The 27168-nt window shown below is 41.2% G+C and overlaps 3 protein-coding genes, 1 long non-coding RNA gene and 7 other non-coding genes across 14 annotated transcripts; 9 read left to right on the top strand and 2 right to left on the bottom strand.

Annotated features, from left to right (window-relative positions):
* The first annotated feature begins 1456 nt into the window (after nt 1-1456).
* Nucleotides 1457-7369, top strand: rerglb (RERG/RAS-like b). 2 transcript variants are annotated; one of them, XM_077710668.1, is made up of 5 exons: nt 1457-1592; nt 2023-2079; nt 2182-2255; nt 3584-3729; nt 6696-7369. In XM_077710668.1, the coding sequence occupies exons 1-5, from the start codon at nt 1541-1543 to the stop codon at nt 6982-6984; spliced, it is 618 nt and encodes a 205-aa protein (XP_077566794.1). In that variant the 5' UTR covers nt 1457-1540; the 3' UTR covers nt 6985-7369. The 2 variants fall into 2 exon arrangements, with proteins under 2 accessions (XP_077566794.1, XP_077566793.1); XM_077710667.1 differs by having other exon boundaries at nt 2023-2080; nt 2171-2255.
* Nucleotides 4886-4957, top strand: trnaa-cgc (transfer RNA alanine (anticodon CGC)). The gene has a single exon. It is a non-coding gene; the product is annotated as a tRNA-Ala (tRNA).
* On the top strand, nt 5237-5308 carry trnaa-cgc (transfer RNA alanine (anticodon CGC)). Its single transcript has one exon. It is a non-coding gene; the product is annotated as a tRNA-Ala (tRNA).
* On the top strand, nt 5444-5515 carry trnaa-ugc (transfer RNA alanine (anticodon UGC)). Its single transcript has one exon. It is a non-coding gene; the product is annotated as a tRNA-Ala (tRNA).
* Nucleotides 5891-5962, top strand: trnaa-cgc (transfer RNA alanine (anticodon CGC)). The gene has a single exon. It is a non-coding gene; the product is annotated as a tRNA-Ala (tRNA).
* trnaa-cgc (transfer RNA alanine (anticodon CGC)) lies at nt 6074-6145 on the top strand. Its single transcript has one exon. It is a non-coding gene; the product is annotated as a tRNA-Ala (tRNA).
* trnaa-ugc (transfer RNA alanine (anticodon UGC)) lies at nt 6418-6489 on the top strand. The gene has a single exon. It is a non-coding gene; the product is annotated as a tRNA-Ala (tRNA).
* Nucleotides 6701-18914, bottom strand: LOC144188149 (uncharacterized). The gene is made up of 4 exons (XR_013324924.1): nt 18784-18914; nt 16310-16485; nt 12697-12918; nt 6701-7318 (listed from the first exon to the last, which is right to left on the bottom strand). It is a non-coding gene; the product is annotated as an uncharacterized LOC144188149 (long non-coding RNA).
* On the top strand, nt 11252-18548 carry ric3b (RIC3 acetylcholine receptor chaperone b). Of its 3 annotated transcripts, none has more exons than XR_013324923.1 (6): nt 11252-11697; nt 12710-12923; nt 14656-14781; nt 14897-15005; nt 15085-15811; nt 16321-16469. XR_013324923.1 is itself a non-coding variant. In XM_077710666.1 (6 exons), the coding sequence occupies exons 1-6, from the start codon at nt 15664-15666 to the stop codon at nt 17896-17898; spliced, it is 1059 nt and encodes a 352-aa protein (XP_077566792.1). In that variant the 5' UTR covers nt 15090-15663; the 3' UTR covers nt 17899-18548. The 3 variants fall into 3 exon arrangements, 2 of the variants coding, with proteins under 2 accessions (XP_077566792.1, XP_077566791.1); XM_077710666.1 differs by lacking the exons at nt 11252-11697; nt 12710-12923; nt 14656-14781; nt 14897-15005 and adding exons at nt 16859-16937; nt 17148-17241; nt 17326-17453; nt 17519-18548 and having other exon boundaries at nt 15090-15811; nt 16321-16550; XM_077710665.1 differs by lacking the exons at nt 11252-11697; nt 12710-12923; nt 14656-14781; nt 14897-15005 and adding exons at nt 16859-16937; nt 17148-17241; nt 17326-17453; nt 17516-18548 and having other exon boundaries at nt 15090-15811; nt 16321-16550.
* A 55-nt stretch (nt 18915-18969) lies between the features above and the next one.
* Nucleotides 18970-19043, top strand: trnan-guu (transfer RNA asparagine (anticodon GUU)). Its single transcript has one exon. It is a non-coding gene; the product is annotated as a tRNA-Asn (tRNA).
* A 284-nt stretch (nt 19044-19327) lies between these two features.
* Nucleotides 19328-22436, bottom strand: psma1 (proteasome 20S subunit alpha 1). Its single transcript, XM_077744358.1, has 10 exons — nt 22322-22436; nt 21317-21361; nt 21125-21226; nt 20902-21005; nt 20660-20748; nt 20355-20425; nt 20153-20282; nt 19857-19936; nt 19655-19759; nt 19328-19566 (listed from the first exon to the last, which is right to left on the bottom strand). Exons 1-10 carry the CDS (start codon nt 22322-22324, stop codon nt 19498-19500), a joined length of 798 nt encoding a protein of 265 aa, XP_077600484.1. The 5' UTR covers nt 22325-22436; the 3' UTR covers nt 19328-19497.
* Between the last annotated feature and the right edge of the window lie 4732 nt (nt 22437-27168).

Raw genomic sequence — 27168 nt, 5'->3', positions numbered from 1 at the left:
AGTGCCAACAAGTTTTCTGGGCTTAGTTGGCTTTCCTCATATGAGTGTTACAATGATCTCTAAACACCATTAAACAGAGAGAAAATCATTCTATAAACACTATGGACGTTTTCATTTAATCTTTTGATATGGACACCAAACCACCTTTGTAGCACCCGCTAAAGTCAACATGCTAGAGAAAAGAACGCCCAAAAAAGGGGAACGTAGTTTGCTTGATTGACTCTGAAATTGACCGACAGGATTCCTGATGCTCAGAGTAACGATGACTGTTTACAATGAAATCAGAGAAGGCTTGTAGATTGCACCATAAACACACACAAGTCTAAGCTTGATTTTCATGAGTAATACTCAATGTATACTATATCGCTTGGTTTTAATCATTGCAAAGGGAGAAATGTTAACAATGCATGCAAAGAGGCCCAAGCACCAATAAAGGAGAAGTTGGAAAAGAGTCCAAAGGACTGCAAATGAGGGTCTATCGAGAAGAAAAATGTGTTTTCAGTCACGGGAAGATGAATTCTATTGGTTGCCGCTAGGTGCATGTGAAAAGTAAAGGTTGGCGGGGGGATTTATTGGCTGCGTGTGCCACTTCTCATTGGACGCATGTCTGGATAATGTGATGGACGCTCCCCTCGCGTTTTTACGATATGAGCCTGGTGTGCCAAACACATTGTGGTAGTGTCAAATTTGTGCACAGATCCTCCAAGTTGTGTCAATGTATGAAAAATTGCAGCAATTTCTTATTATTCCAATGGAACTAGTTTCGCTTGGAAGTGAATTTTATGAAGTCTGGAGCAAGTAGGGAGTCCTAACCTGGAAGAAGAAAAACTTCTTACGAACTCATTAAGAATAATGATGTTCCCAGTTCTATCGTTAAAGAAAAGCGCTGCTGGAAAGTATAACAATATAACCTGGGTCAATGTTTTCTCATTTCCTTTACATACAAAAAGCAGGGAAAAAAAGCTCTAGTATGTATTGTGGCCTATGTGCAAAACTTTCTGAAACATTATCATGAATTTCAGTTTTGAAAAGCTGAGCCTTGGTACTCCCCCCATACTGATGGTACCATTTTAGTGCCATATTGGTACTACACTATTTATAATGAGAGAGAATTTTATATGCTTCAAGAGAAATTGGGCTCACTTCCCATTTTTGGGGACGGCAACACTCACTGAACTTTGGGGTGACGTTTTTTGGCTTCTAAATATGCACTCAGTAAATCTTAAACAGGATATCACTATGGTCAAATCATTGCTGTGTCCTCTTGTTCCAAAGAACAAGAAGACTTGCAGTACAAGACGTCTCCTTGGGAGATAGATCGGTGCTGGAAAGGACACAAGCAAGGAAAACAGATGCCGGGACAAAAGAGGGAGAGAGAGAAAGAGAGAGAGGGAGAGAGAGAGAGAGAGACAGAGAGAGGGAACGAAAGAAATGCAAAGGAGGGGAGGAAAGCGCTTGTTTTCCTTCCTCTCGCCGCCCTCCCACTTTGGGACGAGTCTCCGTTAAAAGACGGGAGTCTAACGGGTGCAGAAGTGCAAGCATGAACGACATCAAGTTGGCCTTGCTGGGAAGCCCAGGAGCAGGAAAGTCAGGTAAGCCTCTTTTTTGAGGGAGTTATCATGATTGTCGTGCTGTATATGCTCTATTTGGAAAATACATATATTTAAATATGTATGTATGGGCCATGATAGCCATGATAAATACATATATATTGTCAAATGATATCGGCGTGGGTGTGCCTTATTCTGCATCCTCAATGAGCATAGTCATTTCTTAGTAATGCTTGCGAGACTAAGTGAAAGTGACGCTGTGTAAAGCTGCAAAATTGGCCCAAAAACAAAAAGCTGACAGCCTTTCCAATCGCCTCTTTCATGTAAGGCTTGGCTTTCGCCCCAACGCTGGCAACAACCGTTGGCAGCATCTTGACATTCGTTGCCCACCACCCCTAAATTTGTTGACACACTTGAAACCACCCTGGCACGCTGGGTACGCTGATACGCTTCAATGTTTCATTTTGTTCAGCGGTCCTCGTGCGCTTCCTGACCAGACGCTTCATCGGAGAATACGCTTCCGACAGCAGTGAGTTGAAAAATGGGAAGATTTGCCCAATCCTTAAACGACTTGGTCTTGATTACTCATGTATCTAAAAGATGCTATTATATTATTTTGGGGTCACTACAGATTCTCTGTATCGAAAAAGGCTGTCCATTGATGGGAGGACACTGAATTTGGAGGTGTTTGATCCTTGCTCACAGGTACCAGACATCTGCCATCTTTTTCTGTTATCTTATTATCTCTGTGTTGTCTTGTTTCCTACCACCGAAACTATCCGAGTTAAATAAACTGAGTGACAGTCAGTAAGGTTTCGATTTCTTATGCAAACCCCAATAATTTTACGCCAAGCCTCAAACAGTACACATGTCTTAAAATGAAGGAAAAAGCCTACTGAGTGGACAAGACCCAGGGAGTTTTCCAATGAGAGACTTGAACATCTTGTAAAACACTTGCAGGCAGGATTGAAACATCTCGCTGCATTTCACATAAGTAGACCTGGAATTGACCTCATACATCTACAATCTCATCAAGAAGGGAATCTGAAGCGATCCACACAGGTACCCCAAGGCCATGTGCAGGCCTTTGAAGAAAAGAGATGCATAACTCAAACCCAAACCCCCACCAATTACATACACACACACACACACACAAAAGAGTGTTTTATTGGAACGGCCTTAGGCTTTCAGAACATTGTCCCATCCTTAGGAGCAAAAAGTCCTCATGGAGCCAATACAGGTGGAGGAATTTAAATGTTCTCATTGCTTCGTGCATGCGATCTTCCTAAATATCACCCAGAATATTAGCCAAACAATGGGGAAGGAACTCCAGGAAATTATTTCAATGAAAAAAGAAAAGAACACTCTTGCAAGCGTAGGCCTTGAAGTGTCTAATATTTCACATCTCCTCTCATTTCATTTTCTGAACCGCTTTATCCTCCCTAGGGGTGCTGGAGTCTACCCCAGCTGACTTCAGGCCAGAGGCGGGGGACTCCCTTGGTGGCAAGCCAATCGCACGGCACGAGGATACAAACAACCATTCACGCTCACACTCATATCTAGGGGCTATTTTGAGTGTCCAATCAGCCTACCATGCATTTTTTTCTAATATGGGAGGCAACCAGAGAACCTGGAGAAAACCCACACAGGCCCAAGGTGAACATGCAAATACCACACAGGTGGACCGACAATCCCTTTGCCTGCCTGGGTTTTCTCGGGTGTTCTGATTTCCTCCCACATCCCCAAAACATGCCTGGTAGGCTGGCCGAACACGCTAAATTGTCCCTTAAATAGTTGTTCGTCTCATTGTGCCTTGTGATTGGATGGCAACCAATTCAGCGAATCCTCCGCCTCCCCCCACAGTTGGGTGGGGTAGGCTCCAACAGGCCCGATGGGCATGGAAAATAAATGAATGAGAATATCAGAAGTCATATCAAGTTAACTGCGTCCAATTAATTTAGAATATTTGGACTCACTAGTTGGCAGTAGTGATCATTCAAAGTAATTGAACTTGTGTCACCTTGTCTCGTTAGACCTCAGAAGCCAGGTGCATACTGGAGGAACCAGTGGAATGGGCAGATGGCTTTGTGGTGGTCTATAACATCAGTGATCGCGCTTCCTTTCTTGACGCCAGGAGCATCCTGCGGCAGATCCGTGAGGCCCGCCGGCAGGAAAAAGGGTAAGAATGTGTACATCCAATTACTATAGCATTCAAAACTGCATTCATTACATTAGTGTTAAAAAAAGTTTGAAACTTAATTTGAAATAAGTTGAACATATTACAGGGTTCAAATTGCAATCAAGTTTTCATTAGTGCATCAAAAATGATGTAACATTTTGAGATGACAATCTTCTGCTGATTTATCAATCAAAACTATCTTATCTAATAGAGTGAAGACAACAAGGGCGCGTGTTTGAAATCTTGAAAGAAAGTTAAGAAAGGTCTGTCCTACTTTCTTTGAAGCTGTTCACAGTTCCTCATGCCGGGGTAGCTAGTTGGAATGCTCCCACTCCAGACCCACTGAGTCACGATGAAATTAATTGTATTTGTGAAAAACATAATTGTTAGTCATTTGCTCTTAATGGGGGCAATAGAACAGTAAAAAGAAAATTAGCCCAATAGTTGCAGACTAAATTTTGTACAATCTGAAATGTTTAAATATTGTGTAAAATCAGAATTAATTCATATTAGTCTGGTAAAAACAGATCTAAATAAACTATTGGTCATATCAGGAGTTATGACTTTATTCTGAATGCAACTTTTGCAATCTAGATAGTGAAGTGGGGATGTAGCTCAGTGGTAGAGCGTGTGCTTTACATGTGCACGGTCTTGTGTTCAATCCCCAGAATCTCCATTATAAATTTCTCTGTGAGTGTGAACTAGTACCTGCAGAGCTAATATCTTGTGGAAAAAAAGTGTTTCTTCTCTGTGGGGCCCTGATGATTTATTGACTAAGAGCTTGTTGATGGTAGTTTATCTAACAGTAGTTTTTGATGAATTTCAGAGGTATAGTGAATGCCTGCTTGTATGAGGTCCTCTGCTGAGGGCCCTGCCATCTGCATTTCACTCCGACTACAAATTGAGTGGACAGCAAGTCTATTGGTGTGCAATACACATTAGACTACAACCTGAGGGATTGTGACTCTGGTTTAGTACTTATTTCCGATGTTTCAGGGCCAACGTCCACTCCCTAGTGTGTCTATAGAGTATTACACTGTCAAAATGTCTTCCCAAGCACAGCCAATTTCTTTAACAAGTGTTTCCAAAGATATACGGTTTTTTTGTGAGGACATATTAACAGACTTTTTGGAGGAGAAAATTACACATTACTGAAGGGGATGTAGCTCAGAGGTAGAGCGCATGCTTCGCATGTATGAGGTCCTGGGTTCAATCCCCAGCATCTCCATTTGTCTTTCATGCTGTTGCAAACAACTTTACTGTGATATTTGAGGGATTACTGTAGGTAGGGTAAATTTATCACAGAATGATATGATGGAATATAACTTAGTGGCAGTGTTTGCTTCTCATGTATGATATCCTTTCTTCAATCCCCAGCCTCTATTGCATTTTTATACAGCAAAAGTGACTTCCCAGCTCAGATAATTTCTTGGACAAGCATTTCTTCAGCGTGAAAGTGATGAGACAATAACAGATTTTTTGGGATGATTCCATAGTTATTTACAGAGGGGATGTAGCTCAGAGGTAGAGCGCATGCTTCGCATGTATGAGGTCCTGGGTTCAATCCCCAGCATCTCCATTTGTCTTTTGTTTTGTTGCAAACACCTTTACCCCGATCGTTGATAAATTTATCACAGTATTATAGGAGGTACTATAACTCAGTGGTAGTGTGTGCTTCTAATCCATAATTTCCGTTATTTAGTCTGCAGTCACTGGGGATGTAGCTCAGTGGTAGAGCGCATGCTTTGCATGTATGAGGCCCTGGGTTCAATCCCCAGCATCTCCAATTTGTTCTCTGTCCACTTGCAAGTGGTTCACAAGATAACAAGCAATTGTTTTGGAGAGTAAATTTAGCACTCACTGTGTGATGGGAGGGAATGTAGCAATGCTTTAGTGTTTCCTTCCCGTATATGATTTCTGGTGTCCAATCCCCAACATCTTCATAGCAATATTACACTGCAAAAGTGACTACCCAGCACAGGCAATTTTTTGAACAAGTGTTTCTTCAGTCTGATGTAACAAGTCTTGATGCCATTTTGGAGGGTAAATCTATCACACATGACTTCCCAACTCAGATCATTTCTTGAACGTGTGTATCTTCAGCATGAATTTGATGAGATATTAAGATAATTTTTGGAGGAGCAAGGAAATGTGCAACTGTGGGGATGTAGCTCAGAGGTAGAGCGCATGCTTCGCATGTATGAGGCCCTGGGTTCAATCCCCAGCATCTCCAATTAGTTTTGATCTGGCTGCAAAAGGAGCAGAGGGCAGCAACTAACTATTTTGGTGGGCCATTCACATTAGGTCCATGGTAGTAATTCAGGAGAGGGAAAGCTCTGTCAGTGGGGATGTAGCTCAGAGGTAGAGCGCATGCTTCGCATGTATGAGGCCCTGGGTTCAATCCCCAGCATCTCCAACTGTTTTCTGTCTACTTGCAAATGGTTCACAAGGTCACAAGCAATTGTTTTGGAGGGTAAATTCATCACTCACTGTGTGATGGGAAGGAATGTAGCAATGTGCTAGTGTTTCCTTCCCGTAAATTATTTCTGGTGTCCAATCTCCAACATATTTATTGCGCAATTACATCGCAGAAGTGACTTCCCCAATTTTTTTGAACAAGTCTTCTTCAGCCTAAGACTGATGAGGTATTAACCCATTTTTTCAAAAGAGAGACATACTACAATCAGAGGGGATGTAGCTCAGAGGTAGAGCGCATGCTTTGCATGTATGAGGTCCTGGGTTCAATCCCCAGCATCTCCATTCTTTAATTCTCTCTAGAGGTCAAAATAGGCATGGATCATAGGATAAAGCACATGTTCCACATCACATGTATGTAATCCTGGTTTTACTCCCACTATCTCTGTGAATGATGTTAGAGATGAATTAATCTAAGGACAGTGTTTGTTAAGCAACAAATTTAATGTGTATGGGCTGCCTTCTTTAACTTTGACTTTTGGTATTTCCAGAGAGCATCTGGGAGTCCCCGTGTGTCTGCTGGGTAACAAACAGGATCTGTGCCATGCCCGACAAGTGCGTGAGGAAGAAGGCCGCTGCTTGGCGCAGGAGACCTGCTGCCACTTCCAGGAAGTTTCAGCGGCCGAGAGCTACCAGGACATTGCCTGTCTGTTCACGCAGCTCATGAGGCAGGTGATGGAGCACCTGAAGTATCGTGCCGACCGGCGCCGCTACAGTGGCTCCAAGTCCATGGCTAAGCTTATCAACAATGTGTTTGGCAAGCGGAGGAAGTCTGTGTGATCAGAACTGTGTTTTGAGATGAATTGAACAAGAGGGAAAATGTGTAGCTTCAAATTTAATGGAATCTACAGTAATTTAATTCTATGTTTGTGTAAATCTTAGTGTTTGTATATGTCACAAACGCCACATGATGTCGCCACAGCCCAGGACACATTTCTTGTATTACATGAGGATTTTCAATTGATGAAATGAAATGGCAGTGAGGAAGTAGCATGGTGGTAGAGCACATACTTTGCATCTGTTAAGTTTGGGCTACATTTTGGATCTCTAATTTAGAAAGTGAAAGAATATAAAGCTGTGTAAATCTTCTTGGTGAGGGCTCTCTGAGTGACATCTGTAAGATGATTATGGAAATAAATTAGCCATCTAAAATTGGCCTTGTCAACTGAATGAGTGACTTGGTGGAAATTCCTTCAATAATTACATTTTTTTTATTGAGATAGTGGCCATCTAATACATTTTAAAATGTATTAAAAAATAGAGGTACCAGGTGACACAATGTCAAACAATATTTCTCATCTTTTTGGCTCTTGTCAGAGGTATACTCACTCGATTTCTTCTACCATGAAGTCATTATGAAAAAGGACACAAACTGCACCAGTCTGGCCACTAGATAGCAGCAAACAATGAAAAATGTCTTATTTTTTCATTTGATATTATTTAGCAGTGATAACTACAGTGCACAGATATTCCAAATTTGACATTTAAGACTTTTAACCCTTTGTAGAGCAAGTCACTATTTTTGATCATTTTAAAAGTATATATGTATCAGCAATAATAAATATGCATATTTTTGGAATAAATATTTTGTTGTTGTTGTAAAAATTAATACTATATTACTTAAAACAAATGTAATTAGACAAAAATGAATGTAAACTGAAATAAACAGTGATTTTAAATCTAATATTAACTTTTTGGAAACAGCAAAGTGCAATAGACATTTAATAAATTTAAACCCAGAAAACTGGCCGCGAATTCCCATAATTCACTCGTGCTAGACATCCAATACATTCAGCCAAAATGGGTTGGACGTCTATTCCTGTCATGTAAGAGGGAAAAAAAACACAACATAATTTGTGCCTGAAAAGGTTAAAGCCACACATTAAAATCGCCCGTGCACTCCAAAATAAAAATCCTCGATGCATTAGAAATTTCCACAATAAAACAGATGAGAGTTCCACCCACATGGCATTTGATTGACAGGTCATTTCTGGGACAAGTTGATTCACAAACCAAGATGTATTTTAAAAAGAAGGCCGCACATTGGATAGCAAAATGTGCTCCTCGTTTCCTCTTATTTCTTCTCCATGATACTACGCTAGTGTTTCTAATTTCAGTGCCTTCATGTTTTTTCCCCTTCAACGTAATGTTTTTCCTTCAGACAAGACGGAGACGGCGCCTCCAAGCGTGGCCTTGAAGCTCTAGGTCAGTGCTCTTATTTGGCCCCTGTGAGGAGGAAGAATTGCTTTTGGCTCCGCCGAGGACAAGCCCGTTGACCACGGGGGGATTGGACGGTTGGTGGGACGTGGCGCCAACCAATCAGGAGGGCCATCGATCAGTTCCCCTTAATCTCACAGCTGGTGAGCACATCTTCCGTCGCGCCAATCTCACAACTCTGCACCACCGACAGCAAATTGGATGACTTCCAAAAGACGACAATCTCCATCCATCGAAATGAATTCCGTCAGATCAAAATAGGAGCGATGTGGCCTCTCTGCCCATTGCAGAATATTAGTATTTTGGTAAAAAAAAAAAGTTTTTGCGTGGGTGCGACGTGAAGGCAAACTTTAACGACTGGCCTTTGGCTCACAAGCACATAAATGCCCTTCATAATTTAAGATTTAGTGGGCATGTCCATCATGAGTAGTGACAAAACATTCTCAAGAAAGCTCAGTGCTGGACAAAACACAAGTTGGATTCTTTTTATAGTTTAAAGCAGCCACTTTAGGGTCTTAAAAATTAAACGTGGGCCCAAACATCAGTATACATACGGTTTTGATAGATTTTAAGTATTTGGTTGTCTGCATAGCAGACACTACATGTCAGAACAAGATTTTCATTGCCTGCAGGTGAAATGTGCTCTAGAATTTTGAAAAATGAAGGGTGGGGGCTCAATTAAGACGGCATTGATTCATAATGAAACACGCACACACGCACAGAGGCAGGCAGTCGCTGTGAGGTGAGCTCACTAAACATCGTCTATATTTGTCTGTGCCCTTTGTTTTCGCCCCCTCTGAGGACATGAGCAGATGGCCAAAAAGCTTTTTCTATTTCCACTGGCTGCTAATTAGCGAACTAACCTCAGCTCACCTTTAATGTCAGCCACAGACAGCTCTTAGCGCAATTAACCTAATGATACCCCCGTGTCTGTGAAGGGGCCGCAACGTTAAGCTGGGGGAATCCACTCACCCCAGCTTGATGGTGCGTGGGTAGGAAGTTGCCAAGTACAAATATTTTGCGAATACTCTTTACTCACAATTAACAGCGATAGACGTCCATTCCCTTATGACCTTGGTGCCCACCCTCTCGGTCCAAATCGATTGGACGTCTGTTGCCGTGTTAGGTAGATTTCTTTCATCCAAAGTGATTCAAGTATATTAAAATAATTGATTTCAAACTTTTCTACTTTTTAACATCTAAACTAGCAGTGGTACACATTAATCCAATCAATAAGGCTTTACTTATGTACAGCGCATGAGTTCTCTTGCCACCCCTGCGTGTTGACTGGCGTTCATGCACGTCAAAATAATGACGCTAGCGCCATTTGTCACGGCTGGCGTGATTACCGGGAGAAACTATTTAATTAGGCGCATTAATAATGTAGCTAATTAGCTCCCGCGTGGGCCTCAAATGATGATGAGGGGGGAAACCAGAGCTCGGCTTGCACCTCATCAGCTGATTAATTAGTGCGCCAATGGTTGAGCGCCTTGACGGCCTACATGCGATCAGATGAGAGGCTGCATAATGAGAGTACAGTGGGTCGATGGTGCTGGTTAATTAGTGCGACCTGATCCGGGGGCCATGTTGTTTACGCCGCGGCGTCTAATGAGCTCGGCCGAGAGGCTGCATGGCATTCGTCTGACGTGAAAATCATTGTCATGTTCCGATAATCTATCTGCAGGGGCTAATAATGCGCTCAATGGTAATGATAAGTAATGACCTCAGCACACTTTGTCCTATTTAGAGTCTTGACTCATGAATAAAACGATCCAAAGCACGCATAAGTCCCAGGGCTGTTTGAAATTTCAACTTGCTTTATTTATTAAGGTTATGTAGAGTTGGTATGGCCATGGTATGGATCAACAGATGGCGCTGTCTTGGAAAAAGAAAAAGACTGAATTCTTTTTACGTCGGGTCGGGGGCCAAGTTCACACAAGTCTTAAAAGGGTACCCATGTCATTCTTTTTAAATAGTAAGAAAACTGCCTAATGTGTGTTGGTGTGTACAACCAAATGAATTATGCCTTGAAAGCCAAAGGTAAGAAAAATCCTGTATTCATTCTTTTTCCATACCCGCTAAGGGTCGCGTAGGGTGCTGGAGCCAGCCAATAATGAGCACCAGGCGGGGGACACCCTGAATTGGTGGCCAGCCAATCGTATGGCACAAGAAGACAGATAACCATTTACGCCCACACTCATAACTAGGGACAATTTCGAAATCAGAGAAAATAAAACAATGTTTAGCTCTCAAATAATACTAGCAAACAAACTATTTTCAAATAAAGACATTTGGTGTGTACACAACAAGTCATCCCTGCCATGTGCTATTTGCAAATTCAACAGGGACTGTAGTTTCACGTATTTACTGGCATTTACTGTGGTATTTCAAATATACTGGACGCTTATTACCATCATTATCGGTAAATGACCAAGAAATTAATTATTTAAAAAAAAAACGTTTAGGGCCCATTCTCTCCTTTACAGTGCACAAAACAAACAACAAAGCCCGATTACAGCCATTAAAGGAATTGTGTTGAATCATGCAAACCTAATCAAGCGGAGTTCATATTTTGAGCATTCTTAATCTCACAAACCCTCTGGAGGACTGTTGTACTCTCCAGAGTTGTGCGCACTTTGTTATTATTCGACTGGTCTCTTTTTTGCGTGGAAGCTCTCCACCAATGTGCCTTCAGCAGCCCAACAGTTGATCGTCTGTGGAGCGCGGCGATGGCGACAGGGCGCCCCGGAGATAATTGCTGTCCTTGGAGTTGAATAAGCTCATTCGAAAGCACCTCAGGCCGCGGCAGTCCTGGTGTGTGACTGCATATTGAATAATTGATTCAGGGAGGGGTGGTAGGGGTTCTGGGGGTTACTATCAGAGCTGAGCATAATGACTTCATATAATTAGACTGAGAGAGTGCGGGAAGGGGAGAGAGAGAGAGAGAGCTATAGTTCTTGAGGGGGTGGAGGATGGATGCATTGCAGGAAGCAGCAGCCTCGACACGTGAAGTAGGAATGCTTGAGCACTGACATCAGCTCAGATAAGACGCAGCATTGGGAGAAGGAGGAGGAGGAGGAAAAGGGGAAACCAGTGGTTTCTCCCGTTTAAGAGAAAAAAAAGCATACGCCGGCGGACGCGTGCCGCTTCACCTCCACCTGAAGAAGCTACTTTCACGCTTGACAAACTTTTTGCGGGATTGATTGCTTCCTCGGAGACTAGAGTGGAGACGATAGCGGTGTTTGGAGAGAAGAATGGTGCTGGACAAGGAGGACAGTGAGTGATTGCCTCTTTATGCTCATTTTAGGAAGTATAATGTGGTCACTGCATTTTTTTGCAGGGAAGTTCACTATGTTCGTTGTTAAGCACGTTGCAGCTTGAAATGTCTTTGCTTGAGGTACTATGGGTAATGTTGTGTGGGATTTTCAACTGTGATGAACTGTCCTTAAATAAGGTAGTTAGAACTTTTACAATCTGAAATGTATCTTCTTCACATTCTTATGCAGTACAAATAAGTTCAACCAGAATCAGCAAAAATGAAATGAAAATGAAGTTGTGCAACAAAACCAAAAATTAAGTCAATCAAGACATTATAAATTTGACAAATCAACTCAATGAATATCCAAAGATCTGTTTTTTTTCTGATGTATGTACCACTGATGAAAAAGATAGGGTAATGTTTAATGATTCTATTAGTATTGCTAGCTGCCTATATTAGTTAACTCCCTATGACCTGGCAACAACATGTGTGGACATCAAATATTTGGTTGTCAAAGACTACAATGTTACATTTTGGAGTACAAGGGCCTGGCATCCACTGGTGATGTGGACATCATTTTTCTCAGAAACTCCATCATGTAAAAACATAATTCTTTGTTTTTATATAATGAGAGTCCTCACTTGGGGCAAAAGTGAGCAAACTTTTTAGTCTTAGAAAATCAGTTTTGCTTGACCTAAAAATAAAACTCAGTGTTGCCATAGTAAAAGATGATCATTGAAGCCAGATAACAAATATTGATTTAGGCTTTTTCCAATCAAAATTTGGAGAAATAGTCTCAACGGCATTTTTTTGGCATTTGAACTGTCATCATGATCTCAAATTTTGTGTCCTTGACTTTTTAGACAAAAAATCTGAATCCAACTCAAATTAATAGGAACATTTTATCGATACATTGTTCCGCATTGAGCATTCTGTAAAACTAAGCGTGTCCCACACTAAACCTGACACAAAAGAAAGATAAAACTTTGCTTCATACATTTCTACCCCTTTCCTACCTTCATTCCGTAGGCGTGTCTGTGGTGTCCTTCCAGTCCAGGGAGAAGCCTCGAGGCTGTGCCGGCTGCAACGGCAGGATCAGGGACCGTTTCATGTTGCAGGCACTGGACCGCTACTGGCACGAAGACTGCCTCAAATGCACCTGTTGCGACTGCCGCCTGGGCCAGGTGGGATCCACCCTCTACACCCGAGCCAACCTCATTCTGTGCCGGAGAGACTACCTGAGGTGACACAGAATTAGAATTTGTCTTATTTCTCTATGAATACAAAATGAATAGAAGAAATTACTTCAATCAATAATCACAACCCCATTTTGCACGTATTGATAGTCTTTACCATTGCTGTTTCGAGAGCTTGATGTAACTACATCCGCAATACGGTAGGTGTATTTGACAAACTGTTTTGTGTATACGGGGTCCCACAGTTGATAGTATATTAGTGCATAAACAAGGTACAGGTGAATTATGTTTGGAGTTAACCAAGTTTTGGATGAGTTGACACCAAATGATCGAGGAGTTGAGACCTTGACTCTGCAGTGTAGAGACCAAGACAGAACCAGCATTTGCAGTGAATAGAATAAATGTAGGAGAGTCGAGATTAAGTCTAGTTTGCGTACTATTGGTGAAGGCAGTCTGGTTCTGTACAATGTTGACATCTACTCAAACCAAAAACCTCACAACGGTGCGGCAGAAAGGTCAAACAAAAGGCCATATGGCTAACAGCAATATTATGATCCATCCATCAGTATGCCCCATTTGAGTGAAGGGGGTTAGTCAGTTGAGTCTATGCCAAATGACTGGTCTTCAAGGAAATAAGGTACAAAAAGACCAATCTATATCCAAAGACATTAACAAAGAAAAAGTTTTGACTGACATTGGCATGATTGGACAATGCAGTCTTCACTGCAGTCAACATGGATTTTTTGGGTCTGAATCATATCATATGAGCGAACCACTGTTCCATTGCGTTGCCCCATTTGGAAAAGAATAAAAATCCAAATTCCCCAATATAATAAGTCACTTTCCCCCATTTTATAAGGATGAAATCATAGCTCATCATCATAACCCGTTGAGCAGTATCTATTATGGGATGGTGGTTGTTTCTCCGACGACCCCGCTGAGACTTCTTTGGGGAAATAACGAGCTCAGCGGTCAGCTGCACACCTCCTGATTCGCCGAGCTCATGTGCTGTCGGGCCTGGCGCGCACTCCATCTGGATTTGCTGGCCGCTAAGTCGCTCATTAACCGCACGCCGCACTTAGCCCAGCAAAAAGCCCCCTTTGACGGTTAAATTGGCCCCGTCGCCTCCCGCTTTCCTCGTCATGGGCCCGTCCCGGAGCTCTTTGAAGAGCGGGATTAGAACCATGTGATTTCTTTTAATTGGACCATTAGTGGAGAATTAGCATTGAGCCGCGTAGCCTCGTTAAAAAGGGGGCAGAGGGAACAGAGCCCACCAGGTGCCGGTCGCTCGTTAGATGAGAACATGGCAGTCGCCGCTGCTCTTTTTGTTCACCAAGATTGCACCATGGCAAGCTCGCTCGATGACCTTCCACGGCATGCTGGGACTCTGCGAGATGGTTTCCTTTTACATGTCAAGTTCTTATGTGGTTTATCTTCATGTGCCAAGCAGTGGTGACACTACTCATGAGTCACCGCATCAGAATTTTCCAGCATATTAGCAGCAGAAAACCTGACAGATGATCAAGTCTTGGTTCGGTCGTTAAAAAGTTTGTCATTTTTTGTGGTAAAATACTAGAACCTTATTGGAGAACATTGGCTGCCATTGGGAGCGATGGATGTCCAACAAATTTGAACTGTGAGGGGTGATTAGTCACTGTAGCAAATGCGTCAATAAATCTTCTTGAATGATAGTACACGTAGCTAGACCAACAAGATTTTGGAATTTCTTAAAATTGCAGTTTTTACTGTCTGATTTGGAAGCATTCTGTTCTCGCTCAGGCTCTTCGGCGTGACAGGGAAATGCTCTGCCTGCACTAAGATGATCCCCGCCTTTGAGATGGTGATGAGGGCGAGGGATAACGTTTACCACTTGGACTGCTTCGCCTGCCAGCTGTGCCGCCAGCGGTAAAGTTAGCATTGTGGCTTACGTAGTATGCATTAGTATGCAAGAATTAGACTCCCATGTCTTGGGAGAAATATCCTCTAGAATTGTTGGCAAAGTTACCTTTCCTGCATTTAGGTTTTGTGTGGGCGACCGCTTCTTCCTGAAGAACAACATGATCCTGTGCCAATTGGACTATGAAGGTGGCCATCTTAATGGTGCTGTTGAGAGGCCACCACAGTAACTGGTAACCTGAACATGTTTTTCTTTTTTTTTGCTCTTTGTTTGGTTGTTTTTGTCAATTTGTATTCTTCTATTTCATGTAGGCTCAAGAGGACCAATGAAAATACTTTTTGGGACTTTCTCCAACTTGTTGGACTTCATGTTGAAACCGTGTCGAAGGTCAAAACAACACATGGATGTGAAAGTGAAGATGAACAGGAGCAAGAACTTAAAAGATGGATCTCCAACTTGAAGGCTCCAAGAGACCCCAGAAAATAAAACCTTATTTAATGGTAAAAGCCAAATGTGGCACGCAAGAACAAACAAAAATGAACTGAGAATGAGTTTGATCCTCATTACCAAAGGCTTTTCTTTTTCGCTGAATGAACTCTATTTGCATAGGTTACCTAATAAATACAAAGCATGATATACTTTTCATTCAATTGTCATTCAAAACTAAGTATATGTTGCTTCTATGTGAAAAGACGTTTTGAAAGTGAGGTGTTGTTAAGAATCCTGTTGCTATGCTTTGGCGTCGTCTTGTGGCCAAACATTGCCATCGCATTTAGGTCACACTTCCGGTTCTGTAGCGAAATCCAATCGATGGGCCGAGAAGCGACCTCGACGAGGTTACAAGGAGCCACGACCGTTTTGTCAATTAGCATTCAGTGTGACTCTAATTGATGAATGAAGTGTTTTCGCCGGGTGTCGCCATGGTGATGTCCACGTTCCAGAAGGTGACGCTGGCCACATGCGTAGTGTTGTGCGTAGCCCTGCTGCTTCCCAGGATGTTGTTATCTCGCGGCAGGAAGGATGCGAGTGGTACCGAAGGTGTGTCCTATTTATTTTCTTACCATGACAAATATATTCGAGGGATACCAGTAATTCTATTCCAATAGTCGTGTGTCCTTCTGTAATGTGGTTGATTGCTGATGCTTGAACATCCTTGTAATTACACTGTTCTCCCTGAAGAGGAGAGGGGCGCTAAAGAGCTCAGGTGAACTAATGCTCGACAGAACGCTAATGAAGACCAAAAAATGTACGGATTTATAGTGTATTTGTTACCAGGGCTCTGTTAAGATCATTTAATATTCATGTAGTTATTAGTTCTGTTTGTGTGCATGTGTATGAATTCATATTGTTATTATATTTTACTCGGTGTGGAGGAATAAGAAATTAATAAATACATAATATTTTCATATGAACTTCGTTTTCCTCTATTTTTTTTAATGTTATTTTTTTGGAAATTGTAATTTAACTTTACATCAAAATGATGTTAATTTATTCGTAATTGATTTTGAATTTAGAATGTTGAAAAGGTTGTCTTACATTTGCAACAGGTCATTTTCCTCCCATGGTCCATCGTCAAATGGCCCCAGAAGCCCGAGGCCAGAGGGTGGGGTCCAGCTCCTCCTCCAGGGGCCACAAGACGGAGGCTGTTGTCGCCCGTACCAAAGGAGCGGGGGCAGGAGGTGGGCTGGGAACAGCCGCCAAATCCAACCTGGCTGGACAAATAATCCCCGTTTACGGATTTGGAATTTTACTCTACATCCTTTATATCCTCTTCAAGGTGACTCTCACACAGCCTACAACCAAGATACATACATAGGTAGTCCTGTGGTGAAGTGACATTGAAATCTCAAAATAAAACCATCACTTTACATGAACATTTTTTGATGAAATGAAATGAGATTTTTATTCAAATCTTGTTTAGGTCAAGGCAAATTAATAGCATTATTTGTATTTGAAAAAAGCCAAAATAATATGTTGGTGATTTGTGCATAAAGTGAGACGTTTACAACATTTCATTGGTATTATTACCAACAATGAGACTTTATTCTTTCCTCCATGCAAACTTGTTTTCCTGTGTGTGTTCAGATCACATCAAAGGGGAGCAGTCAACCTCCATTGTGCAGATTCTCCTCATTGCGCTCAGAGAACACCAAGCGGAAGATCAGTGAGTCACGATACTCACTCACTTGCTTCCCCATGACTCGCATTATGAACTCATTCGAGGCCATCGACGCCGATAGACATCTGATCCGATTTCACTGAGAGGGCCAGCAGCGAACATTTGATGCCGGCCTCTCCCGGTTCAAATTGTCATTATCGTCATCAATGGCAGCCAATAAATCAAATAGCTAAAAACAAATCTTCTCCTCTTCAGCCGACTTTGAACTTCTTCAGCTACAGGAGAAGCTGAGAGAGACAGAAATGGCGATGGAGAACATTGTATCCAAGGCACACCGCAGCCCTGACAGGTGCTCGCCATGACAACTAAAATGCTAACAAGCTAATGATAGACCTCCAACTAAACTTTCTCTATCTGTTTGCCTATACCACAGAGACAATAGAGAAGTGAACGTTGACCAAGAGAGTCTCCTTCAACAGTTGACAGAAATTACTCGCGCAATGCATGAAGGCCAGCTGGTAGAGGACGTGGCGAGACCCAACACCCGACCACGGGAACAAGGTAGGAAGCATCACCGCCCCATAACAAAAGTATTATTATCTTATGTCACATCTACTATAAAGAAGCAGATTCCCATGACTCGAGGGAGCGGTCTCACTGCTGCTGTCAACATCCTCCTGGCACGAAAGACGACCAGGGCGACTATTCAGAGACCGTTCCCTTGGACGCAGACGGAGCAGATGACACTGCAGGTAAAGATGAGATACAGGAAGTTGGTTTAAATGAGATGGAGCAGAGGCAAGGTGAAGGCAAGGAGGAGCAGCCTGAGCTGGGTATGCCGGAGGATGAGCTACCGGGCGTGCTGAAGGAGCTGGAGATCACCTTGAAGATGACGTCCACTGTGGAACGAGAGACCGTGGCCCGCCTGGAGGCGCAAGTGGTCAACGGGGGCGGTGGACAAGTGCGACGGCGGAACAAAAGACGAAGCAAGAAGGAGACTCAGTGACACCTGACTTGTTTTGTTGCATGGCTGGAAAGCAGATTTTCACTTTCTTGGACTTTTCTTGATAGCAAATGCAAATGGTGGTCATTGAGGTTAATTTTAACTACGTGAGAGGGTTTTAACCTTCTCCTCTGAGGACCAGGCCACTACTAATTCTAAAAGTCACATTACCCAATGTATTAAACTAATATACACTTGTTTATCACATGTTCAGAACCAAAACATAAGAAATCACTGTGAATCGGTTCATTGATGATGATTATGATAGTCACCAAGTAGCAATTTTAGCTTTTCCTCCAAAATAATAAGACAAATATTGTTACAATTTTAGTTGTTGATGCTTTCTGATCTTTCTAGTATGAGTCATAGTAGCTGTCAAGGGTAATGCCTCCATCCCCTTTTTTGTGAAACCCACATTTTTTCTGTCATCCAAACTATGATATATACAAGTTGGAAGGTCCAAATGGCCAGTAGTTTGAACACAATTTATTTAAAGTGAAAAAAAAACCCTGAAAATGCACAAAATTCCTGATGTTATTGTATGGAATTGTTACAAATGGAGCACGTATATCTTCTGTTGTGGATTATTAGGCTGTTTTTGTTTAAAGATGGTTTGTACTTGAAACAATAAAGTTTTCTGTTTTTAAATTGCATTTGATAAGAGTTACCCTGCTAATCACTTAAAGGACAAGATGTAACAGATTTAATACAAATATTGATAATTGTTTTTCAATGTGTTTTACATGAAAAAACCTAGAAATAGTTTTTAAAAAAGATCCGTAATTCAAACGAATTTACAAGAAACATATGTCGTAAGTTTATATCCGTCAATATATATCGACAACGACTATAAATACACATCCATAGCATGTTATAATTGAAACTTACTTGTACTGTAGTTGTGCGCGTGTAGGCGAATTGGCTGCTAAAATCTTTGCAAAGAGGCACTCATAGGCTAGTAAACAAATAACGCACCTTGCCCTTTACGAGCGCTAATTATATATAAACTAACAGAAAGCCAAACACATAAGTTGTATTCGGAGTAATAAAGGCCAGCTGCAATGCTCCCAGCATGTCTCTGTGGCGCAATCGGTTAGCGCGTTCGGCTGTTAACCGAAAGGTTGGTGGTTCGAGCCCACCCAGGGACGCTCGAGTTTTGTGACAGTGCGGAAAAAAACATGAAAAGGGAATATGTCTCAAGTCTGCCTCATTGCGCGTCAATGATAACTGAGTAAAGCAGCATATTTTATATATTAACACCAGGTTCAAATGCCTCATTTGAAATGTAATTTAATCGTTAGTGAGGATACTCAAACCCAGTCAGCTAATCAGTCATGGTTTTGTGATGGTTCAGTTTTTTGTTAACATCCCCAGAAAATGCTACATAGTTGTATGATATCACTAATCTATAACAAATGCACAATAAAACAAGTGAGTTCAAAAAAGGGGACTTTATTTGTTGAATACAGGGTACATTCTACCCGTACAAAAGCACTCATTGACTGTTGCCGCAGAATATGTAAGGGGTTGTGTTTTCGGGTAGGTGGCACATTGCTAACGTTTTTGTCACAAACAGGAAGTGCGTCAGCGGTAGATACAGCCTCAGTGCTCCATGGGCTCGTCGGGTACCTCTGGAGCAGCGGCGGCATCGTCGTCTGCGGGCGCGGCAACCTGACCCGACGAAAATGTTTATCAGCAAACATCATTCTGTCAAAAAACAACTTGTGTGCCTGCATTGGAATATTGATGCCATCATCACCTTTCTCTGCGGCCTCTCCTCCAGTCCCTCAAGGAAGGGGGCAACATCGTCATCATCATAGATGGTGAACTCCATATCCTTACCCACGATGCCAATGGAAACATTCTGAAACATGAATTATTAAATAAATTGCATTTTTTTAAGCACAGGAATTTCAGGGGAAAAATACAGCAGCGTTATACAAGTAAAGTGTGACGAGTACCTTGGTGGTGAGGTCCTGCTCAGTGGGGAGAGTTTCTCTGAGGGCTCTTAGACCATGCTGGACCAAGTCATTCAGATTACCTGAATATTACATAACTTGTTTAAGAATAGAGCGTAAAAGCAACAAAAAAAAGTAAGTTTTTTTGGAAAACTGATCTCGAGTTGGCAGCGTCATACAGTGACATCTACAGAATCTTGAATTTATTGCATACTGCCGAGGTTGACAGGCATGCACTATATTTTCTTAGCTTTTCAAAATGAGCATTTATTTCTAGTGTGGTCTGAGGGCGAGCTCACAGTCTGCAAACTTGTCCATGCATCTCTCCAGGTAGGTGCGGGCCGACTGCGACCGAGCACCTATGGACATGGCCTTGCAGTCAAAGTAGTTGGCTGACGGGCACGTCTGGAAGATGTGAGGACCCATGTCCTGGAGCACAAAAAAACACTTTTCTAAACAACAAAACTTTTAGTTCAGGAATAGGCAAGCGAGTCAACTCACATCATAGCCGGCAATTAGCAGACCGACACCGTATGGTCTCCTTCCGTATCGTTGTGTTGGGATTTGAGTTTCTGATCTTGTGTCAAGGACGACAGCTGCTCTTGTTACTATGAAACCATTATGCAAGAGATGTGTAGTGACAATTAACCCAGCCTATGCCATTGCCAATGACAGATGGCCTATTCATAATGACTGAAGGGGCTGGCAGAATAATGGCTGCCATCCCTCCAACCCAAAATGAACTGGATGTTTTCAATGGCGGCCAATGAGTTAAAATTCTACGTGTCCTTGGACTGTAAGGATACTGCTGCCGACGAGATGGACGAGTCGTGACGTGGGCAGGGGACGGTCAAATACAAACCTAGAGTCCAAACACTCCTGGCGCATGAAGTTACTGCAAGAGAGAAAAAAAATTAACTAAAGGCAATAAATGTCCATTTTCATCCAGAGTAGATGGCCTGGATAATAGAGACAAATAGGCAGCCTCTTTCAGATAGACATAACCTAAAAGTTTAAGTGCCCTCTAATGCAGACAATTGTGACTCACCATAACAGCCTAGCATCTGCAGTGAGACCGGCAATGGAAATGCCGATGTGGTTGTCAACATTGAGAATTTTCTTCTGGTGGGCCGCCAGCTCTGACTGAGCTCTCTGTACATAAGACACAGTCGATCATATGATTCTATTGAGTTCATGTTTCTCTTGTATACAGATAAAATGCTTTACAAATTCATTTATTATGAGCAAAAAATTCAAGAGCATCACTATACCTTCAGTGCAACAAGGACCGCCTGCGTTTTGGATTTGAGTCCCACAGTGGCAGATCCTTGCTTGACAGCCTCCATGGCGTACTCAATTTGATGAATGCGACCCTAAACATTCCCAAACAGTTTCACAAATTTAGCACAAAGTGAACACTTTTATACTCTACATAACCTGTTGGCGATTCAAAGACAGCGTACCTGTGGGCTCCATACGGTCACATCGTTGTCATACTGATTGCGAAACTGCACAAAATGACAAAAAGAGCACGTCAACAACACTGGGTCACAAAAACATGAAGATACTGCACTTACATAATTATCTTGAGTCGCCATTTGCTTCAACTAAAACAAACTGTTGCTTAATATACTCATCCACAAGACTTTTTATAGTAGGAGGGCTTTATGTTACCAGGTAAATAATTCATTGTAGTAACACAAGATGTAGCGCTTAACATTGAATGGTAGGATCCACCAATGAAAATACAGCTGACAACAAAGTCAGAAGGGAAAACGTGACAATAACTGAATGAAAAGTAGTAGTCTAATAAATATAAATTAATTCTTCAGCTGCTATTTAGGGAGGTATATGTCCAATCGGGGTTGATTAAGTGGAGTTAGAAGCGATCAAATATAGTAACTGTCGATTCAAACTGGCTAAATTAAACTAATGTGTCATGTCGTTTGAAAAAAACAATAGGGAGTCACTGAGTTTTCATTTATCTCCACGTATTTTGTCGGGAAATGTTTTAAACACTAAAATCACGTTTATGATAGCTTTAATTATTATGGAAAGTTGTCAAATAAAACCTTATTTGATTCACGGAAAAATGAAAGTCCGGTTCGGGACTACCCTAGCACTACCATCTTAAATAGCATAAAGCTGAGCATTATCATCATGTTCGCGTGTCAGAAAGCAACACCGCAGCTCAGTCTGCACAGAAACACGCTTTAATGCAAGGTTCGCCAAACATAAGAACAAAGTGAAAACGTTTAGAAGGCTTCCACGATGCTAACATTAGCTAGGGCTAAGCTGTTTTGCTTACTCACAGTACACTCCAAACTTGAATAGCTAACCAGCTAATGCTAGCCATCGGAGGACAGGCTTTTTGTTATATTTTTCCACACAAATGTGGCATAATGGCATATAATGTGTATAAACGTTGTACATAACGTTTTACCAGGCGGTGTTTTATTCACACTGACCATATTTGCGTGGATTACGCGGCGCTTCTCTCCTTCTTTGCCGGGTGGCTCTTCTCTTGATTGGTTTTCCTGCCTTGTGTGACGTCACAGGAAAATCAATCGAGCTTGGATCTGTAGACTTTTTTTCATTAATTCATTTTCTGAACCGCTTTATCTTCACTAGGGTTGCAGGGATTACTATGTTATTATATCGAATTACAATGGTATAAGCAGCCATTGTGAACGACTGAATTCGTTGTTACTACCACCAATAATAATTGAAAAAACTTGCTATGACAGACATAGAGTGCGACAGATGAACACTAGATGGCAGCACTAAACCTGACATATTCAAAGGGCAAAAAAGAATAAAAATTTAATGCAATATACTTTTTAATAATACATTAATACATACCTATACAACTGGGTGACATTAATGGTACTATTATTATAATAGTTTTTTTTACATTACTATATTGACAACGAACTAATTAATTTAAAATAAATTCAATTCAAAGTACACATCGTATTTGTGATTTTTTTCATTTTTATTTTAAATTTTAATTTAAAAAACATTCAAGTAAATGATAGCATTTAATGAATTGTTTAAATAGTCTGAAAGTGCATTTAAATAGTATTGTACTATAATCTCCGGGATATTAACTACTATAGTATTCTACTACAGTGTGTTTTTGGGTGTGTACAAATATTGAGGAGACCTGTTGTATAAGATTTTCTCCAAATAAAAGTAGATTATAGATCTCTGACAAGTATGGCAGTTCAGTTAAAAAAAAAGAGTGGGCAGATTGGTTTGTCAACCTACGTCGCCATTACATCAGCATTGCTGCTTTTCCGCCTTTGTGATTGAGATTGTAGGCACTGTGCTGAGATCAGCATGTTTCCTCGGAAGGGCCTCATTTAAATCTGCCAAATGACCCCCCTCCCCTCTTTTTTTAATTTTTCAAATGGAGAGCAGCCTGAGTCACGGTGCGCAGTGCCCAGCCACAGTGTACGTCTCAGCTGGCACACATTGCCAGGAAGTGATGGAACGAGCCAGCATTCAGGCTGGCGGGTACACCCCAGTCACGCACCCATTTTTTAAGACCATTCATGACTTCTTTGGAAATTATCCATACTGGATTCACTTAACTTTTTGCTATAATTCCATAACATGAATGATCTGCATGATCATGTTTTAGAGGAATTGACAGTGATAGACGTCCAATCCATTTGAACTAGGTGGGCTGCAAAAAAAAGTCAGTCGGTCCCAAAGCTCCCCACTTTGAATGGATTAAGGGGTTTACATAAAATAACAACATTTGTGATAAATATTTGGAGCGGCCTCAGTGGTTAGCGCTTCTTCTAGACTGGTGAACATTCGAAATTACAGAAAATGAATGAATAAATATATAAAAACAAAATATAGCAAATAATAGACACGAGAAGGACAATACATTAAAATCTATGTCCAATAAAACTATTGAGATGGAGAAGGACAATACCTTAATTGATCTATTGGGATGGAAAAAAAAAACAATTGCAGGATGGGTTAAATGCTATTTGTGCTTTTGTTTACTGCTCTTTACTCAACAAAATTCCTTCAATTACATTTGCGGGGGGTGCTGCCGCATTTTTACAAACAAATAATAAAAGTGTTGCTAGCATGTCTTACATCTCTGCTCTGTGATTACACTAATTAATAATGACTGCAAACGCAAAGGACGGGACCGGACACTCTTCTCTGACTCACCACTTCACTGCTGATGAGCTTCTTTTTAATGTTGTTATTTCCCTAGGGGTGGGAAAGTATTTCAAAGGAAATGTTAGCCTTGGTCAGATTTGTGGACAGCTCCAAAATCAAGTGATTGCAAACACCATGGACACAAGCCAAATATGCAACAAGTGAATAGCCAGCAACAATAATGTTTAATCAATCCCATAAGAAGTCAATGGAAGCATGTATTGAATTTCAGTGTTAACCATCCTATTATAAAACAAGTTCATCTTCATAATATTCTAACATATATATAATTTCGTCTAATATATGTAAGACCCTGTGAAACATGCCTTTTTAATTGTATAGACATAAAATGTGATTGCACTTCCAATACAGTAGATGTCAGTGGCATTCTTTTCGTCAGGATGTGATAAGGAGTATAAACTCTGTTTAGACTTTTTAAAATTCAAAATACCGAGCATGCACACACACAGCACAGAGTGGGAGACAACATTAAAACTAAATAAATAGGGATTTAAAGAAATGCAAAGAGAGATGGAAAAGTGAGAAAAAATTAAGTCCTCTGAAAGTTAAGACCAGGGAATATGGTTATCTGCATTAGCACTTGGCTTTATTGGGACTACAGTGAAGGCCAAGTTTTTAGTCTCCGATCCAAAATAAAATTACTGATAATCATCAATATAAGTTTGACCACTTTTACAGATATAAAAAATCTCACTGAACTGATCAGGCATTTTAATGTTACTATCACAATCATCTTCATTGGCCAAGTGTGTTAAAAAACACATAATTTTGTCTCAGTATGGAGCACCACTCTAGTACAACAAACAAGCCACTTTAACAAAAGTATGTCTGGGACATGACCAAAAGTAAAAAGTTAAAAGTTATCTAGCCATGTGCTTGTGATGTAATATAATTTGACTTAAATTGGCTGAAATAGCGGTACATTTAAACAATAAATTCACCTGATAACTATTGTTGGCTTATATTTTATCAGCTACGCAGATGACTTTATAAGGACGGAAGAAGGCGCATCGGAGCGAGACAGCACAGAAAGGTCATTCGATCAATTGTCACAAAACAATCGTGCTGAGGAAGAAGACACTAGACGAGATGGCTTCATGTTTGAATTTACGGTTATTAGATGGAAGGCCTTTAGTTGTACAATGCATATTTGTAATAATCGTAAACAATTGGAGTGGCACATTAGAATCCACAAAAAAATGAAAGTGGCGTTGACAAAATATTACTCAATACTAGTATTGTACTGAAGTTTTACAGTGTACTGATGTGAATTTAGATCATATTTCGGGATACATTTATAGATATGAATGCAAGGTAGCGGACACATTCAATAGAAAGTCCCATTACAGTGGAAAAAAAGGCGAAGCGACGAATGGGAGCTTTTGCCGCAGAGGCCGAGAAATGAAATGCATTTTATTGGGCGGCGGCCAGCCATCATAAGCGCATAATGTTTAAGTTTCTATAAATACCGCAGGATGCACTCCAAGTTGATCAGCCGAGATTGAAAGCCAAATGACTTCTCAGGCCAAAGCGGCCCTTAAGATGCTTTCGCCTTGTGCCGGCTGTCTGCCGCACTGCCGCTTTCATGCAGATCTCCAACGGATTTGAATGCTAATTTTGTTGGAAACTGCTTCAAACGACTACAAACCTGAAAAAGAGGCACAGTGAGGGAAAAGTACGCTCTTTTCCAGACTATTTTTGTCAGCAAAGTATGATCGCACTCCTTTCTCGTCCATTACAATGCTGTCGTTTATAGTCAGATTCTTGCTTGTGACAATCAGCCTCATGTCACTTCCTTATGGTGAGCTTCTTTTTCAGTCTTTGTAATGATCATGCAAATGAAAAATTCCGGATGTTGTGACTCATTGCAAGAGTAAATAAAAAAGGAGCGAGGTGACCCCGGTTAATCGATATAGTGAGAAACTAACAAATGAAGTACAGCAACACAAAAGAGAGCTTGAGGCCGTTAGAAACTTCATTTATCACGATTACACTAGAAGGAATGAAGTGGTAGCCATTGTGCTTGCCAAGTCAACTGCATAAGATCTTCTTAGGATTCATCATCCATTTCATCTGCGTCTGCTCCTCTAAGAATAGCCGCGCCATGTTGGCTTTGGAGTGGTATTGCACGTCGGTGGAGGGCCATCACTCACTGTTTAGTGGACTTCACAGTCAGCAGCACTCAGGAGAGGGCCAACTTCTGACAAGGCCAAATAAGAAGATGCCAAATGAAGCAGGAGACTCCAAATTGGAAATCCTCAAGTCATGAGCCTTTTTTTTTCTTTTAAAAGAAAGATCTGGCAAACAGAAGATACAGCAAAGGTAGAATATTGACAAAAATCTGAAAACTGCTCACATATTTTACACAGTAATCAGAAAACAATCCATGATCGCAGTGGTTGAGCTTGACCTGTATTTCAATCATGTGCGAGGCCCTTCATTGGTGGCAGGCGTCTGATTAGATTTGAAGATGGAGAGCCATTAGGGGGATAATGACTTGAGAGCAGGTTCTTCTCTGGAAGTGATTTATCCTGAGCGCCTCATCTCGGGACCGCCGGGATCCGTGAGCAAACATAAATCATTATGTTCTCCATGACCTGATGGCTTCTCCACATGTATGACATTATTGTGCTCGTATACGTGGCATCTTGGCTGGCTTCACCACGCCATGGTGCAAACATATTGACGTCTTCCCCTTTCTGAGTGGGCGGTTTCTGCCACTTAAAATATTGAATGCGACACTTTTAAATTGTTTTTCCCCTTTTCCGGGAGTCAAAGACACTCATTAGTCTGTTTCTGCCGATATCGGTCACGAACACGCTTGCGAGCGTTGCTAGACGTAGGTGGCTTTATCAATCCTTCTATTTCCTGGTAAATCTCAGAAGAATACAATTGATCCCTTCTGAAAATCAAACTAAAAATATTCTATCGCCATAAAGACATAAACATTCTTAATTTCCTATCAAATGTAACATGAAAATAAGTTCACCACAGCAAGTTAATGAAACATTCCTTAACATTGATTAAAAAGGGGGGCCTTTAAAGAAGTTCACGATAATCCTGTTTATGATTTCAAAGCTGCCTTTAAATAAAAAATAATATGTAC

The sequence above is a fragment of the Stigmatopora nigra genome, chromosome 2 (genome assembly GCF_051989575.1).
Source record: "Stigmatopora nigra isolate UIUO_SnigA chromosome 2, RoL_Snig_1.1, whole genome shotgun sequence".
In the NCBI taxonomy this organism is placed as follows: domain Eukaryota; kingdom Metazoa; phylum Chordata; class Actinopteri; order Syngnathiformes; family Syngnathidae; genus Stigmatopora; species Stigmatopora nigra.
This window is presented reverse-complemented; position numbering and strand designations above follow the sequence as displayed.

Coding starts and splice junctions, on each gene's coding strand:
- rerglb (XM_077710667.1), top strand. CDS start 1,541: ATGAACGACATCAAGTTGGCCTTGCTGGGAAGCCCAGGAGCAGGAAAG. Junction 1,593..2,022: donor CCCAGGAGCAGGAAAGTCAG/GTAAGCCTCTTT, acceptor CATTTTGTTCAG/CGGTCCTCGTGCGCTTCCTG. Junction 2,256..3,583: donor TGTTTGATCCTTGCTCACAG/GTACCAGACATC, acceptor TTGTCTCGTTAG/ACCTCAGAAGCCAGGTGCAT.
- ric3b (XM_077710665.1), top strand. CDS start 15,664: ATGAATGAAGTGTTTTCGCCGGGTGTCGCCATGGTGATGTCCACGTTC. Junction 17,242..17,325: donor GCACACCGCAGCCCTGACAG/GTGCTCGCCATG, acceptor CCTATACCACAG/AGACAATAGAGAAGTGAACG. Junction 17,454..17,515: donor CACCCGACCACGGGAACAAG/GTAGGAAGCATC, acceptor TCTACTATAAAG/AAGCAGATTCCCATGACTCG.
- psma1 (XM_077744358.1), bottom strand. Junction 20,426..20,659: donor CGTCCATCTCGTCGGCAGCA/GTATCCTTACAG, acceptor ACACAAGATCAG/AAACTCAAATCCCAACACAA. Junction 19,567..19,654: donor AGGAGAGGCCGCAGAGAAAG/GTGATGATGGCA, acceptor TCGTCGGGTCAG/GTTGCCGCGCCCGCAGACGA.